Source organism: Eretmochelys imbricata, chromosome 1 (genome assembly GCF_965152235.1).
Source record: "Eretmochelys imbricata isolate rEreImb1 chromosome 1, rEreImb1.hap1, whole genome shotgun sequence".
NCBI classification, from domain to species: domain Eukaryota; kingdom Metazoa; phylum Chordata; order Testudines; family Cheloniidae; genus Eretmochelys; species Eretmochelys imbricata.
This window is the reverse complement of record NC_135572.1, coordinates 213,656,343-213,673,392: the sequence shown is the minus strand read 5'-3', so window position 1 is coordinate 213,673,392 and position 17,050 is coordinate 213,656,343. Positions and strand designations below refer to the sequence as shown.

General features: G+C 43.2%; 1 protein-coding gene across 1 annotated transcript in view; it reads right to left on the bottom strand.

Moving 5' to 3' along the window:
• LOC144266908 (scavenger receptor cysteine-rich domain-containing protein SCART1-like) overlaps positions 1 to 17,050 on the bottom strand; it is an 84,649-nt gene that overhangs the window by 26,080 nt on the left and 41,519 nt on the right. The window contains 2 exon segments of the mRNA XM_077820517.1: positions 7,188 to 7,508; positions 11,127 to 11,432. Of these exon segments, the coding sequence (XP_077676643.1) occupies positions 7,188 to 7,508; positions 11,127 to 11,432 (627 nt within the window).

Here is a 17,050-nt window from a genome sequence, read left to right as displayed (position 1 = left end):
GACCTTCGTGTCACTATTTAGAAACGAACACTACTGTCAGTGTTTTTTAACTAATTGTGAAGGATGTGAGAGAGGCCTGTATTATTTTATGCAGTTTTGCTTGTTTTCTTGCTGTGTTGTCTGCTACAGGATTACTAAAAGTACTCCAAGAAGAGGTGTGTTCTTAATTCAGTTTAGCTAACTTGGGTTAAATAGCAGTGAGGACACACCAGTTCAGCTTTTAACTCAGGGCAGGCCTATACTACAAACGCTGCATCACCAACTGCACCAGTGCAGCTGTAGTGCTTTGATGAAGACACTCTAAGCCGAAGGGAGAGAGCTCTCCTGTCAGCTTAGTTACGCCAGCTCCACAAGAGCTGGTAGCTATATCAGCAGGAGAAGCTCTCCCACCAACATAGCACTGTCTACACAGACGGTTAAGGTTGGTATAACTAGGTCTCTCAGGGGTGTGGATTTTTCACACCTATGAGCAGTGTAGTTATACCCATAGTGTAGACCTGGCCTGAGATTAGCAGTTCAAATCAAGCCCAGGGCAGCCTGAGGTTGAATTTGAGCTGCTAACCTGAGTTAAAAGGCAAGTTGCCATGTTTTCACTGATATTTTAATTGGAGTTAACTAATGGGGGTTAGCTAACCCACGTTAAGAATACACTTTTTTGCAGTCTATGCATTCCCTGAGGGTTAAATCAGACCTGGATGGTTTGTTTCCACAAGAAACAAGACAATATTTTAGATAACTCATTCACTGATATTCAGAAGAAAATACAGGTGACAATACCTTTGAAATTTTAACACTGTCCATGCTGCGATCAGCTGCTTGGCTAGTGAAGTCGGGGGAGATCCAGGTGGGAAACTGGAATAAAATGCTTTGAAATGGATAAAAAGAATGTCCCTGAAGAGCAGGCAGAGGAAGTGGTCAAGTTATTGCTCAAGGGGAGCAAACTGATAACAGAGACAAGCCCTGGAGGATGGGTCTTAACTTTTAAGCAGCTGGACCTGCCTAAGTTTTAAGGAAGATGCTAAGCTTTAGGTAAGATAGAAGCATATTTGTTGTGTAAAAACTTGTTCTGCCTTATTCCCGCTGCTGCAATTAAATAATACTGATACCGAGGCAGTGGCAGTGCATAACCAGCTGGCTCTGTCCCTGATGTAAGGGCACTCTGCATTGGAGATATTCCCTGGGGGAGGTTGCACTTGTCCTGTGGCCCCATGCTCCAGGTTAGCTCTGCCATTAACCTGCTGTCTGACCTCAGACTAGTCATTTCACCTTTCTGGACCTCCGCTTTTGCCTGTAGTCTTTGTCTGTCTTTTCCATTCAGACTGTGAAGCAGAGACTGATTATTTACTTTGCATTTGTACAGTGCCTTACTGAAAACAAAGGCAAATTTGTATTAAAACCAAAAGAAATTTTGCCAGAGTAAAGACTGAGAAGAAAAAATGTGTAAGGACCCCAGGATTTAGCAATATGAATGGGTCTGAGCCTAACATCCGGGGAGGCAAACTTTAATTGCAAGAATAGGCATGATTTTAGGAGTCAGAGAAGAACACTCCTCTCCCCAAGTGCGAATTGAGGGTGCAAATGTATTTATTTATTATTACTTATTCTTATTATTAATTCTTATTATTTATTATTATTATGTTACGGTAGCATGTACGGTGTGCTAGATGCTTTCCAGACATTCTAGAAGGGAAGGTTCCTGCTACAGGGAGTACGTGGTCCAAGGACAGAGAGACAGGTACAGAAAGTTTAGTTTTATACAAAGAAAGTTTTATACAAATTAAATAGATTTACTGGAGACAGCATGGCATGTGAGATAATTAGTGTTGCCCACTCTCCCCACGGTACTGGGTAAGATGATTTTGGCCCCGGCTACAGGAGCTCTCACCCCCACATCTGCCTGTCCCCTGTCCAGCAAATAGGTCTGTCCCTACCTAGCCACCCATCAGTTCTGTTCCCTCCCAGGTGCCAGCCCTCAGTTCAGCCCCCCAGCCTCAACTCTGCCCCTCCAGGGAGCTCCGCCCCCTCCCAAGCCAGTGCTGTGGGAGGGGCAGTGGCATATTAACGCCTAGGCCGGGAAGGCCTAGGCCTAGGGTGGCAAATATGCAGGGGCAGCAAATTTATAATAGCAGCCAGAGGCTGCTTCCCCCAGTGCCGATTTATACCCTCTGCCCCCAGCCCCACCCCAACTCCACCCCTTCCCCGTCCCCTCCCTGCCCCTATTGGTCCCCTTCCCCAAATCCCCACCCCAGCCTCGCCTCCTCTCCTTCGCGAACCTGTTTCATGCACAAGCACTGGCAGGGAGCAGGGAGAAGCAGGACCTGGCAGTGCCCTTAGGGGAGGAGGCAGAGGTGGAGCGGAGGCGAGCTGGGGTGGGGGCGGCAATTATTTCTGGGCCTAGGGGCGGCAAAATCATTAATCGACCACTGGGGAGAGGGGAAGCCTGTTGCTCACAGGAAGGGAGGGAAACGGGGGGGAAGAGCCACCCTGAGCTGATGGCTCTTTGCTCCCCCACCCTCCAATGAAAATGGCTTCAGGTTGCTGAAGGGAAAGGGGGAGGAAGAGAGCTCTGCCGGAAACAGTTATGACTGGGGTTGTTTTACCCCAGGAGGCGGGCAAGTAAGGCAGCCAGCCAATCAGAGGACTCAGGATGGAGCTTCTTGCCTCATTGTAGGACTGGGCCCCAGACCAGCCACAGTTGTGTCACTTGTGGAAAAAATTGCAACAGTGGGCAACTCTAGACTATAAGAGGGACTAAATGTGAAGAGGGCAGGGCCCTTGTAGATGAGATCCCAGAGGCCACAGTGTGTGCAGAGGGACATGTAGTGAAAGGCACAGAGATTTTAGAAATAGAACAAGGGGGTTTTTCTGCTTTGCCTTCGGGTTTCTGAGCCTTTAGGGGTCACTTGTTCAAACTTTTCAACCCACCCACAAAGGCTAGAAACTTCCTTTTGAAAGTATGACACAAAACAAAATGGCAAGAGTTGGTACCACTGCAGCTGTGAGGAGAGAATGATATTTTTGGTCCCACCTCTCGCCTACAGCTCTTGCAGGCGCAGAGGTCGTGTTTTAGAATCCGAGCCTGTCCTACCAGAGCTGCTGGAGCCTGAATCCCCTCTTCCATCCATCTCACCTGTTTGCCTTTCTGGGATCCGCACTAGCTCATCCTTTGCCCATGTCTGGCTTTAGAGCATGAGCTGTACAAAGGGTCCAGCCAGGCCAGGAGAGCACTGAGCTGCCAGCCTCCTGCTCACCTAGCTGCACCACTGGCAGCTCCTCCTTCCTTAGATTTTATTTATTTTTCCTCATGTGTTCCACAGAGTCCTGCAGGCTTTTATTTGTGTGTAACCCCAACCTACGGTTGCCAGCCCTTGGAGTTCAGGATTCAGCCTCTAGAGGGCCTTATCCTAAAGGACTACAGCTATAATGGCTACTAGAGCCTCCTGACCCCATTTCCAGCCTGCTTGGAGTTAGGGGTGGGGACAGAAGGAACTAAAAACCTTGTCCAAGGGCAACAGGGAGGCTTCTGCATGGGGGATCTAGATGAGCAGTCCACTGAGCCTATGACAAGCCACAGCTGCACAGCTCTCAGCGACAAGACAGACTGATTTTACACAGTGAGTTTTAGTTTGGAAGCTGGAAGAGAGACAGCACCACTCAGAGATTCATGCTCTTAGACTCTAGCTGCATGGACCAGGCAGCACCAGCATTTGGAGAGAGAGATCCTATCTGGGACTCGCTACTGATAGCCAACTGAGACCTTAGGAGGATTTCAGACCAGGGAATAGCAAGCCTGGTTGGATCCAGGACATGATCCTGCCCCATTCGGGGATGGAGAAATGCTAAGGGGACTTTTGTGTAAGCCGGCCAATGCTGCAGCGGTGCAGACACTATACCAGGATACACAAACTCAGCCATAGTGTCTGCCTTGGTAAGGTGCCAGGCAGACAGCTGGGGTTTGGAAGAATTTATGAGTGTTAAATTCTGGAGAATAGGCTTACTTATTACAAGAGATGACCAGCAATTTTGCCACTCAAGTTACTGGTTTTATGGTAAGTATGAATGAGGGTGGGTGAGTATGTATGTTGTGCTGAGAGTTTTGTACTGATTTGTGCAGGTGGTGAATGAGCGGTGTGGGCTAAGGTGAGGAGCTGTGTGTGTTTGATGTTATTGTATGTTCTGTGAGTGGTTGTGTTGATTTGTGTGTGGGTTGTGTTGTGCTGGGAAAGCTATGTTGATTTGTTTGGGTGTGTCAGTTGCCTTGGGGAGTTTGTGGTGAGTTGTATGGGTGGCAAATCAAACTTTGAAGAACAGTGGCATTTGGGCCAAGGACCCCATGATCTGTGCTGTCCCTCTTGTATCACTGACTCATTACAACCAATTAAATTGTTGCATGAAAATTAGCTGTAGAGTAGGGGTGGTGAATGGTTGAGTTAACTCTAATATCACAGTGGTTTAGGACTCTTGGCATGGCATAGATGGGTACGTTACCGTTATATATAGATTAGTTAACCTTAACCTTTTCCTTCCCTTGAGCCTAGTTTCCTGTTCACAGTAAAGTTACCACCACTGCTATGCTGTTATTTTTTATGTGTCCTTCCTTTGCTGGGGTTTGTTCTATTTACTTGATTGTCTCCTGTGAACAAGCAAATAAAAAAATAAAATAAAACAAGCACCTATCAGCGGGAACAAAATAGCTGTAATCAAAACCAGCATGAAATAACTCCCTAAAAAACTTAATAAAAAGACAAAATAATAAAATAATTAAAAAAAAAAAAGAAATTAAAGAAACAAGCACTCATCAAACAACAATTGATTAGAGCATAATCATTCAAAAATCATTGGTCCCAATGAGAAAAATCATTATATAAACAGGGTGCCTTGCCATGAAACTTTGGATTTGTCCTGCCAAGACTTCCCCAGAGCATCGTGTCGCAACTGACAGAACCGAGCTCCTACCTACCTGGCCACTAGATTGCGCCGGACTCTGGACTGGTAACTATAACATTGACTGGCGAGACAGTGTGTGTGTGTGTGATTGAATGCATATGCTAATTGTTGTATCTTCAATAAACGTGGCATATTGCCTTTTCCCCTGAAAAAGATCTCGTGTGCTTCTTATAAGCATAACAATAGTAAGTGCCAGGGAGAGAAAAGGCCATACCCCAGGAGAGAGGGCACCTGTGTTAGTACATCAGGTACCAATGCCTTTGTCTGTCACACTGTGTACTCAAAGAATATCATAGAATATCAGGGTTGGAAGGGACCTCTGGAGGCCATCTAGTCCAACCCCCTGCTCAAAGCAGGACCAATCCCCAACTAAATCATCCCAGCCAGGGCTTTGTCAAGCCTGACCTTAAAAATTTCTAAGGAAGGAGATTCCACCACCTCCCTAGGTAACACAATATGTCTATGTCTAGTGGAAGGTGTATGTGCACAGGAGACCCTTCCCATACTAGATGCAATTATGCAATTTTACTCAGCCCTTGCACAACCACAACAGGAATTTGGTGAATTCTGATCACTCCATTTTATGATAGATACTCATAAATCAGAGAATGCTATAAGGAGTGAGACTATGCAGACACACTGTGGACTGAGGGGGCAAGGAAACTGTGGCCAAATGCACCCCTGTAATCACAACCTGCACACTATTGTAATAATCTTTGTATAAAATATGCCTTCTGAGGTATCATTTGGAAACTAATAACTCACTGGGCAATAATATCATGGGGAAATGTGTGTAGCATCATTATGTGTGAAGTTATGAAATTCCCCTGTATGATGTTAAAGGGACATGTTCAAATTCTTGTGGTCTGATTAGGCAGAACTGGTCAAGTAGGTCTTAAACAAAGGGATGTGCAGTTACCTCAGTTTACATATACTCTGTAAACAGAGTCCTCAGACAGCAGGGGAGAAAATAAAGGAGACAAAGAAAATCTGCATCTCAGAACATACAGGTTTCAGAGTAACAGCCGTGTTAGTCTGTCTTTGCAAAAAGAAAAGGAGTACTTGTGGCACCTTAGAGACTAACCAATTTATTTGAGCATGAGTGAGCTGTAGCTCACGAAAGCTCATGTTCAAATAAATTGGTTAGTCTCTAAGGTGCCACAAGTACTCCTTTTCTTTTTTCAGAACATACAGGTGAAATAAACAACATGAAGCATCTTTCCTTACTAGATTCCATGTCTCCTTCTGCTCAGCTGGACAGAATTTTATGAGGGGGACTGAACTATATAAGTAAAGGGCAAACAGCCAGGGGTATCTCTCTTCCTGTCCATCTCCAGTCTGACAGAGTGATTTCCAGTTTGGTAGCATTTTACATTCATGCACAACATACCCAAAAGTGAAGAATCAGGCTCTGAATTTCACTCTGGTGGTTGGGAATAATTTTCTAAAAGCCTGAGTGATCATGCAGTTGAATAAACACTGTGGGAAATAAAAGATCTACCATTAGATGTGTGACATGAGGTTAGACAAGACTCTAATGGGAAATGCCTTGCATGCTCACAGAATCATAGAATATCAGGGTTGGAAGGACCTCAGGAGGTCATCTAGTCCAACCCCCTGCTCAAAGCAGGACCAATCTCCCATAGTTGCCCCAGATCCCTAAATGGCCCCCTCAAGGACTGAACTCACAACCCTGGGTTTAGCAGGCCAATGCTCAAACACTGAGCTATTCCTCCCCCCCAAATGATGCTGTAATTGGATCTGGCTACTCTCTGCCACTAAAAGTTCCTATTGTCTGATACTTTCTAAGCTCTCAAATGGCTGCATAGAGAAAAGTATGGGTCTATTTCCTTTGAAGACATTATTACTCAACAGGATTTTATGGGCTTTCCAGGTAGGCACACCAATGCCATGGCGATAGGCGCAGTTTAAATATGCACATAGAATAGCTTATTAAATACCAATACTTTCCCTAGTTTGGATATACAAAATAAATTTGAAACCCATGAAAGGAAAATGGAAAATGTGGTATTGAGACAACTGCAGTGAGGTTAATAAAGGAGACTCTAAAGATATCTGGGTTGGGAATTACATAGGGATTTGCTCACTATAATGTGAGAGTAATAATTTCAGGATTTGATCATATTTACCCACTTCTACATTAGTTTGTGGGAATGGAACAAACTCTAGATTCAATCCCTTTTCTCACATGGCAAGTAGAAGGATGGCTGATTTCTTACCTGAGCAGGTCACTCCAGCATGGAAAGGATGAGAGCATGTTGAATTTACATTCGGTGTTAAAAATCTGCAGTCCCAGATTGTTGACTCACTCCCATGACAAACATCTCCTACTACCAAGTATGGTGTGGAATCTTCTCCAAAGTGGGCAGCACCATGGACACTAACTGCAGAACCACATCCCAAGTGTTTGCAAGCTACTGCAGCACGTTTCATAGGTGAGACAGTAGAACACAGAATGGCGCTCAGTTCACCAATCTTAATCATCGCTCTCCCAGCACATGGGTTGCTTCCGTTGACCAACTTTAGATGAGTAGTTCCACCTTCAAGTAGAATCAGGACAGAGTTATTGGAGAGAGCACTGAGCCACATCCCCATTATTATTACTAATGGAGCTAGTCAAATAGTATTTGAAAAATATAATACGGTAACTCCTCACTTAACATGGTAGTTATGTTCCTGAAAAATGCTACTTTAAGCGAAATGATGAGTGCAGCGGAGGGCAACGAAAATGATTTGGGGGCTTGGGGACATGAATTATGAGGAGAGGCTGAGGGAGCTGGGGTTATTTTGTCTGCAGAAGAGAAGAGTGAAGGGGATTTGATAGCAGCCTTCAACTACCTGAAGGGGGGTTCCAAAGAGGATGGAGCTCGGCTGTTCTCAGTGGTGGCAGATGACAGAACAAGAAGCAATGGTTGCAGTGGAGGAGGTCTAGGTTGGATATTAGGAAACCCCATTTCACTAGGAGGGTGGTGAAGCACTGGAATGGGTTACCTAGGGAGGTGGTGGAATCTCCATCCTCAGAGGTTTTTAAGGTCCAGCTTGACAAAGCCTTGGCTGGGATGATTTAGTTGGTGTCGGTCCTGCTTTGAGCAGGGGATTGGACTTGATGACCTCCTGAGGTCTCTTCCAACCCTAATATTCTATGATTCTATGATTTGCAGCAAATATTGTACAAAGGTTGTTGTGTGAGGTGTCTATGAAAAGGTTATGATTTGCTGGTTATGATTATGCTATCTGTATGTGTGTATCATTTTTGTAGTCGAAGTTTATGAATATTGCCTATGTACTTGTATCTCAATGTGTAGCATTAGTGAAACATTTGGTCAGTTTCTTGAGAAAGGAATTTGCAGATTAAGTGCCCAATCAAAAAACACTTAAGTGACAATGGACCTCAGGAGACTCCAATCCACATGAAAAGTCTTCCTGGGATGTTCAAAGTAGCATGTGAGCAATGGCTGATCTCCCTGTAAAAGAACTGAGTCATGCATGGACATGTGACTTGCCCATGTGGCTACAAACTCCATGTTGGTGCTGTGATTTTGCACAAGAGAAAAAAGGGGTTTCCGCCCACAAGAGAAAGAATATAAAAGGCCCTGGAAATCCTTCCATTTTGTCTTCAATCCTGCTTCTTACTTCTGGAGGAACCTTACAACAAACTGAAGCTCTGAACAAAGTACAGACACTCCCCGACTTACACAATCGTTCTGGTCCATGTAACTCAAATTTTGCGTAAGTTGGAAAAGTATACCTGATCATTAAGCAAAAAAAAAACCCCTCCTATTTCTAGTTTATGGAACTTTTTCTGTAAGTGCGGATTTGCGTAAGTCGGGTCTTGCGTAAATCAGGGAGCGGTTTGTACTGCCCATCCCAGCTGTGGATGTACTCCAGAGACTTGACTTGAAACTGCAGTTTATTCCATCACTGCTACAAGCCTGAACCAAGAACTTTGCCATTACTGTATGTAATTGATTCCATTTAACCAATATTAACTCTTATTAATATTTATTTCTTTTATGAATAAACCTTTAGATTTTAGATTCTAAAGGATTGGCAACAGCGTGATTTGTGGGTAAGATCTGATTTGTATATTGACCTGGGTCTGGGGCTTGGTCCTTTGGGATTAAGAAAACCTTTTTTCTTTTACTGGGGTATTGGTTTTCATAACCATTTGTCCGCATAACAAGTGGCACTGGTGGTGATACTGGGAAAGTCTGAGGGAATAGCTTCTATAACTTAAGGTCAGCCAGTGGGGTGAGACCAAAGTCTTCACTGTTTGGCTGATTTGGTGTGCCTTAGTAATAAAAGAAACCCAGCCTTGGGCTGTATTTGCCCTGCTCTAAGCAATTTGTCCTGAATCGATACTCTCAGTTATGTCCCGCCAGAGGCAGCATTGTTACAGCTTGTTCCCTGTTCCCCCATTGACTCAAACCCTCCCAAGTGGTTCATAGTTAATTCTGTGTCCTTCTTTTAGAATGACACGCCCCGCACACAGCCAATCAAGTTTGCACAGAGTAGCAGGGAGGGGGAAAGGGAGAAGAAAGGGGGAAGGGGCTCTACCCAGTTCCACACCCTTTTTCGTTTCTTACAGGAAGTAGATAAGGGAATAGATTCAAAAGTTTTATGACTACTGGAACTGAAGATACCTCAAGGGAGGAGAATTCACCAGGATAGAATTACTTAGGCCTGGTCTACACTTGAAATTTAGATCAAGATAGCTACATCTCTCAGGATGTGAAAAATTCACACCCCTGTTCACCATAGCTATGCCAACCTAAACCCTGTTGTAGATGTGGCTAAATTGATGTAAGAATGAAAGTTAGATTAACTAAATCGATGGAAAAGTCTCCATCACTGTGGGAAGCATCTACACCGGGGTGCTCCAACAGCACACCTGCAGCACCATAGCTGTGCTGGTGTAGTGCTTGCAGTGTAGATACACCCTTTGACTGTAAGCTCTTTGAGGCAGGGACCATCTCTTTTTCTGTCTCGGTACAGATGAAGCACGGTAGGGTCCTGGTGCATGACTGGGGCTCCTAGGCACTATGGTAATACTACTGATAAGAAAGAAATACATTTTCAAAGAGGAAGAGGAGATGATGATGACAAAACTAGCACAGGGCCACGGGTCTTGTCTGTGCTTTCCACCAGCTACATGAGCATTCTGTTGAAGCTAAGTCCTTCTGAATAATGGAGGAATATCTTCAGGACAGTAACAAAGCAGTATCTACAGCTGATCAAATACTAAAAAATGAAGTTGGTGAATTATTTGCATATTGATTCAATCATATCTCCTTAGCATCGCCACCTTCAGGAATATTCAGAAATCTAACCAGACACTCTGGTGACCTTCCCCAGACCTGGTGAAGACCTCTGTGAAGCACAAAAGCTTGTATCTTCCATCAACAGAAGTTGGTCCAATAAAAGATGTTAGGATCCTGGGGCTGGGAGGTGGGTGGAGTATGTGATCCATTGTGGAGGGAAGAGAATTATTACTTATTAGAGAATTGAGGTAAATTTGTGAATTTGACTCCCAACCTAACTCTATCTGTCTATTCTAGCCTAGTGTAGGCTTTTCTATAGAACGTATAATTGCAGCAGCTATATACTACCTCTCCTACTCCTACACAGCAAGGTCACCAAGGCCCAGGATAGATTGTCTGGAGACTATTGGCCATATTAGTTCATACACATGAATTCAAAGTTGAACACACATATTTGAGCAAATCTTCCAATGTCTTTCTAGGTGACACAAGGTAGGTGGGGTGGAGTTTAATCCCTTACTGCTCCAGTCAGTCCTGTACCTTCCAGCACCCATACTCCCTTCTTGTTTTTGCATTTGTTATCCCACATACTCAGTTGTGTTTTGTGCCTTGAGGTCCCTCCCCTCGAGCAAGGGGTCCAACATTTAGTTTTGGGTGTGCCTAGGCTCACCTTTTTCCAGAATCCAAATAAACCTGTCATTTCCAAGAAGAAATTATTGTGGGCTGGAAATATACAAGTGGCAGGATGTCTGGTTTCTTACCTACACAGGTTACTCCAGCATAGTTTCAGGATTTGATCATATTTACCCACTTCTACATTAGTTTGCAGGAATGAAACAAGCTCTAGATTCAATCCCTTTTCTCTAATGACAAGTAGCAGGATGGGTAATTTCTTACCAAAGCAGGTCACTCCAGTATAGAAAGGATGAGAGCATGTTGACTCTGTATTCAGATTTTCCAGCCTGCAGTCCCAGATTGTTGATTGATAACATACATCTCCTACCATCAAGTATGGTCTGGAATCTTCTCCAAAATGGGCAGCATTATGGACACCAAATGCCTCTCCACATCTCAAATGTTGGCAGATTTCTGCAGCACGGGAAGCAGTAAAACACAGCTTCATCCACTGACCGTTACGTTCAATCTCCACTCTCCCAACACATGGGTTGCTTCCATTGAACAGCCTGAGATCAGCAGCTCCACCTTCAAACACAATCAGGACACAATTACCAGAGAGAGCACTGAGCCACGTCCCCATCATTATTATGAATGGAGCTGGTCAAATAGTATTCAACAAATATAATATTTGGCAAATAGCAGTGGTTTATGCTTTGTGAATCTTTCACAAACAAGTCCCAATGTTTTTTCTAAAATATTCTGTAATCTCTGTTTCAAAATATTTCATTGGCACTATATGGAGATGGTAAAATTGTTAATAATGATACAAAAAAGGCAGGAGTGTTCAATAAATAATTTTGTTGTATATTGAAAAAAGCAAGATATTTTAGTCATATCACATGAGGATGATGAAATACCTTCTAGTCCATTAGTAACTAAAGAGGATGTTAAACTATTTACTGGGGATAAACATTTTAAAATCAGCAGGGCCAGATAACTTGCACCCAAGAGCAGGCTGAGAAGATTTCTAGCCTGCTGATGTTCATTTTTAAGAAATCTTGGAATACTGGGGAAATTCCCACAACGCTGATGAGATTACTAGAATGGTTGCCCGACTGGGATTCCAGGGGGGCCACAGTGAGATTGCTTAATCAGGGAAAACTGCAAAGAATGGGACAGACAATTCCGAAAATTGGTGGTTATTTCTAATAATTAGATTCACCAAGCCAGCAACAAAACAGCTTCTACAATACCTACTGGTTACCCAGAAACCATAAATACTGTTCGCTTAAAGCAACCCAGACTTGGGCTCCCACCCAGACAGCCAAGTCAAATATGATGAGGGGATTACTGAAAATCTTGTTTATCATATAAAAAGTTGTACCAATCCCAACGAATCAGACACATTACCCTCCAGGTCAATGAATATTTCAGATCTTATCCAAATACATGCTTACAGCCAATTCTTATTAACTAAACTAAAATTTATTTTTAAAAAAAGAGAGAGTATTGGTTAAAAGATCATTATATATACAGATATGAATAAAGTTCTTAGGTCAGTTTCATAGTAGAGATGGTGAGCTTTAGAGTTGAAAGGAATTAGTTTAGTTGAAACAGAATTAGTTTAAAGAAAAGGAGTACTTCTGGCACCTTAGAGACTAACAAATTTATTTGAGCATAAGCTTTCGTGAGCTACAGCTCACTTCATCGGATGCATGCAGTGGAAAACACAAGTGCCACAAGTACTCCTTTTCTTTTTGCGGATACAGACTAACACGGCTGCTACTCTGAAACCTGTCAGAATTAGTTTAATATGTTATAGGCCAAGGTCCAATATCAGGGTGATCCAAGCCTGGAGACCTCAGTCTTGTGACTCAAACTTCCCCTGAAGAAGCTTAAGGATATCTAAGACAACAGTATCAGGGCCCTGGAGTTCTTTTTATAGTTCTCTGGCAGCCTCTTAACAGCATGCAGTCCTCCGGTGAACAATAGGCAATCATCGTGGCTTTGAAGTAAGACCTCTATTTCCTAAGCACCACCAGTAATTAGCTGCATGAATTAGAATAAGGCAACTGCCCATCTCCCCCCAGTTACAGGTAGCTGTCATAAATATAAAGGGAAGGGTAAACCCCTTTAAAATCCCTCCTGGCCAGAGGAAAAATCCTCTCACCTGTAAAGGGTTAAGAAGCTAAAGGTAACCTCGCTGGCACCTGACCAAAATGACCAATGAGGAGACAAGATACTTTCAAAAGCTGGGAGGAGGGAGAAAAACAAAGGGTCTGTGTCTGTCTGTGTGATGCTTTTGCCAGGGACAGAACAGGAATGGAGTCTTAGAACTTAATAAGTAATCTAGCTAGAGATGCGTTAGATTATGATTTCTTTAAATGGCTGAGAAAATAGCTGTGCTGAATAGAATGAATATTCCTGTCTGTGTGTCTTTTTTGTAACTTAAGGTTTTGCCTAGAGGGATTCTCTATGTTTTGAATCTAATTACCCTGTAAGGTATTTACCATCCTGATTTTACAGAGGTGATTCTTTTTTACTTCTATTAAAAGTCTTCTTGTAAGGAAACTGAATGTTTTTTCATTGTTCTAAGATCCAAGGGTTTGGGTCTGTGGTCACCTATGCAAATTGGTGAGGATTTTTACCAAACCTTCCCCAGGAAGTGGGGTGCAAAGGTTGGGAGGATTTTGGGGGGAAAGACATTTCCAAACTATGTTTTCTCAGGAACCCAGATAAAGTTTGGTGGTGGCAGTGGAAGTCCAAGGGCAAAGGGTAAAATAGTTTGTACCTTGGGGAAGTTTTAACCTAAGCTGGTAAAAGTAAGCTTAGGACGTTTTCATGCAGGTTCCCACATCTGTACCCTAGAGTTCAGAGTGGGGAAGGAACCTTGACAGTAGCTTACTACAAACTTCAAAGAGAAATAAAGACAATGATATTGTTACATTCACGGTTCATCTAAATGTTAACATTTCCTTTTGATCTCTGAATTAACAGAACATAGTGACAGACAGGAACCATTTGGTTACATTGTTAACCTCTAACAAGATACAGGTAAACATTTTCTAATTCTCTATCAATACAAGTCTACATTTCAAAGCTCAAGTTTATCTAATATGGAATGGCCCTAATTACCATTTACATACTTTTTAATATGTCTCTAAAGGTTGAATTTGGGTTCTGTAGCCTGCTTTTGGACTCAGTGTCACAGGTGGATACAAGTAACTGTAAATGTAAGATACTTAGACTTTTGTAAGGTGTTTGATTTAGTACTGTACATCATTCTGATTAAAAATAAGCACTATACAATACAGTAACTCCTCGCTTAAAGTTGTAGTTATGTTCCTGAAAAATGCTACTTTAAGCAAAACAATGTTAAGCGAATCCAATTTCCCCATAAGAATTCATGTAAATGGGGGCGGGTTAGGGTCCAGGGAAATTTTTTTTGCCAGACAAAAGACATTATATACATATACAGTATAAGTTTTAAATAATTTTAAACAAACTATTTAATATTGTACTCCTCAATGATGATTGTGAAGCTTGGTTGAGGCGCGGCGTAGTGGGGTCGGGGCACGGGGGCTTGGCGTGGGGTCTGACACTTCTGCCACGGAGTGGGGTCGGCGGCTTGCCCACTCCCCAGCTGGAATGCCAGGTGGGCAGAACGGGGCAAGCCCCCACACCCCGACCCTGCTCCCCACTGGGTGGAGTGGGGTGAGTCAAACAACCTTAAACGAGTGTGACTTTAAACGAATATGTTCTTTAATAGATCAGCAACCTAATAATGAAACAATGTTAACCAGGACGACTTTAAGTGAGGAGTTACTGTAATAATAAAGCACATTAAATGGATTATGATCTCCAAAAGTGGCTGTTAATGAGGAATCATGATTGAATGGTGTGTTTGTAGTGGGCTTCTGCACTCATACTGTGCTGATCAGCAATGATCTGGAAGTAGCTATATAAGTCATTGCTGATAATATTTGGAGATGACACAATGATTGGCAGAGTGGTAAATAATGGGTAGTAAGTAGGAGTAGGGAATTGATTTTACCTTTGTATATGGCAGTTCTTGTGTTCACATATTTTAAAGGACATTGAAAAACTGGAGAGGGTACAGAGAAGAGCCACTATAATGATTTGGGGGCTGGAGAAAATGCCTTATAATGAGACACTTAAAGAGATCCATCTGGTTTAGCTTGTCAGAAAGAAGTTTGAGAGGTGACTTGATTAGTCTTGTCACAGGGATGCCTCTATACTGGGCTGCAATACTTTGGCCTCATTTTGGTTGTTGGGTTTAGTGTGTGGGTGCTGGCAGCCTGTGATATACAGGAGGTCAGATTAGATCAGGGGTTCCCAAACTTGGTTCGTGGCTTGTTCAGGCTAAGCCCCTGGTGGACCATGAGACCCTTTGTTTATCTGAGTGTCCACAGGTACGACCATTTGCATCTGCCAGTGGCCGCGGTTCGCCATTCCTGGCCAATGGGAGCTGCGGGAAAAGGCGCGAACCAAGCCACTGCTTCACGCAGCTCCCATTGACCGGGAATAGTGAACCACGGCCACTGGGAGCTGTGAGCAGCCGTACCTGTGGACGCTCAGGTAAACAAAGCGTCTTACGGCCTGCCAGGGGCTTACTTGGAACAAGCCGCGAACTAAGTTTGGGAACCCCTGGACTAGATGAACAGGTGGTTTCTTCTGGTTCTAAACTCTATAACTCAGATGGTGGGTTTGGCTTTCATACGACAAAAGTCACAGGTGCTTTCTCCGAGGGAAAATTTGTTATCACTTATTTGCCCTACCCTGGGCTAGGAAAGAATATGCAGAAAAATATTCCAAACACAAAACCCGAAGTCAAAATTCAGGTTTCCCAAGACCACATGTTTCAGCTTGCATCCTCTGAGATGTAGCCCCTGAATCTGAAGCTTAACTGATCCAGCATTCAGATTCTGGAGGCCAACAACTTCCAGCATTTGAATTGCCCCCATGCAGACTCAGGAGAGCTGTTTTTATCTGGCCCTTCTCTTATCCTGATAGGCCTCAGACTCTGTTTTCCTCAGCAAGCCCCACCTAATCATTCAGGATTAAACCAGTGTAATTAGCCCCTGTCTCTTCTGGCCAATTGTTAAGGCAACCCAACTGATTCCCACATGTCATCACTCCCTAGTGCTCATTTGATTTCCAAAAGAAAGTGAGAAAGGAATTTGAACAGAAAAATGTTGCAGTCGAGCAAAGGGAAGAAAGAAAAAAAAGGCAACGTGATCTTTCGTACTCTATTTGTATCACATTCACTAATTTAACCATCCTACATGCAATGTGAGTTTTATAGACTAATGAAACCTCCCCTAATAATGCATACACCCTGTAAAGCGCCAGACCACTTTGTCACATACCTCTCCCTTCCTAGGGGGAATTACGGTTTCTATTTGCATCTCTCCATAGACTTTATGTTTTATCTCAAACTGATATAATTGTAGGGCTAAATACCATCTAGTAATGCACGTTCTTATCCCTCATTGGGTTTAACTCAGTTAGTGGAAGGTGGTTAGTTAATGATGTACTGGTAGATCCAAATGAATAGAATTTTATCATTTACATGCCAGAACTTTTTGATAGATGGCTCAAATCCACATGTTGTTCAGCTGTTACTCTTCTGCCCCTTTGGATAATCTTCTGCACTCATATACCTTTCTTTCATAGAACCATAGAATATCAGGGTTGGAAGGGACCTCAGGAGGTCATCTAGTCCAACCCCCTGCTCAAAGCAACTAAATCATCCCAGACAGACCTTTGTCAAGCCTGACCTTAAAAACCTCTAAGGGTGGAGATTCTACCACCTCCCATTCCAGTGCTTCAGCACCCTCCTCGTGAAATAATGTTTCCTAATATCCAACCTAGACCTCCCCCACTGCAACTTGAGACTAATGCTTCTTGTTCTGCCACCACTGAGAACAGCCTAGCTCCATCCTCTTTGGAATCCTGTCACGTTATTGACTTGAACTGGAACCATATAGAACATGGTTGCAACCAAGGTCCTGTAGTGGCACCAAATCTTGTATAAAGGGGGTCTAATAAGGTGTCTAAGACAAGATTATGGTTTGCTGGTTATGATTATGCTATCTGTTTGCATGTATCATTTTTGTATTTAAAGATATAAGTATTGGCTATATACTGTCTGTATTTCAAACTTATGCTATGCTTCTGGG